Source organism: Empidonax traillii, unplaced genomic scaffold (assembly GCF_003031625.1).
Source record: "Empidonax traillii isolate 1590-97213 ecotype Southwest subspecies unplaced genomic scaffold, ASM303162v1 scaffold2135:size51128, whole genome shotgun sequence".
NCBI classification, from domain to species: domain Eukaryota; kingdom Metazoa; phylum Chordata; class Aves; order Passeriformes; family Tyrannidae; genus Empidonax; species Empidonax traillii.
The window spans coordinates 48,209-49,039 of NW_020957328.1; the positions used below are offsets into that span (position 1 = coordinate 48,209).

At 57.4% G+C, this 831-nt stretch overlaps 1 protein-coding gene across 1 annotated transcript in view; it reads right to left on the reverse strand.

The window, feature by feature from the left end:
* FBXO42 (F-box protein 42) overlaps positions 1-629 on the reverse strand; it is a gene marked incomplete at its 5' end in the record, with an annotated part of 23,999 nt that extends 23,370 nt beyond the window's left edge. The window contains one exon of the mRNA XM_027909444.1: positions 513-629. Within this exon, the coding sequence (XP_027765245.1) occupies positions 513-629 (117 nt within the window). The remainder of the gene's footprint in view (positions 1-512) is intronic.
* Positions 630-831: the final 202 nt, after the last annotated feature.

An 831-nucleotide genomic window follows, 5' to 3' on the forward strand; every position in this document is an offset into this window, starting at 1 on the left:
CTGGGGGGGGTCGGGCTCTGCTCCCAGGGAACAGGGACAGGAGGAGAGGGAACGGCCTCCAGCTGGGCCAGGAAGTTTAGATTGGATATTGGGAATAATTCCTTCCTGGAAAGGGTGGTCAGGCATTGGAAGTGGCTGCCCTGGGAGGTGGTGGAGTCTCCATCCCTGGAGGTGTTCAGAAAACGTGTGGGTGTGGCACTTGGGGCCGTATTTGGGGGTGACCAGGTTAACAGCTGACTGCAAGACCTTGGAGAGCTTTTCCAACCTTAATCCTAAGAAGAGGAGCTGCAGGAAGATCCCTGCACGTTAAACAGGCACAGCCAGAGAGCTCCAATCCCAGCCCAGCTCCACCAACACTTCCTGGGATCAGCGGCTCCCGAATCCCTGTTCTTGTGCAAAGTGCTGGAATTCCCACAGTGCCAGGCACGTGTGGCCCTGCCAGATTCCAAGGGATGCAGGGGAGCCACCCCCCACAAAGGAGGGGCCCAGAGCTGTTCCCAGCAGGTACTCACTGTGTGAGAAGCGCTGGGTGATGGGGGTGCCAGGATAGGGATAAGTGCGACTCTCCCACTGGATATTCCCTTCTTGCACTGCCTTGATAAATCCGTGGTAACACTGGTGGGCCACACCTGGGGGAAAAACACACCTGTCAGCAAGATGTGGGACATGCCAGGGACAAACTGTGCCTGCACAGCCATAGCAGCTCCAGAGAACCCCCGCTCTGAGGGTGCAGACACGCCGGGAATCCGGAGGATTACAGGGAATAAAGGAAGGGGACTCTGGAAATGTGGAGATCAGCAACGCTCAGTGACCCAGGTCTCGACATCCCCT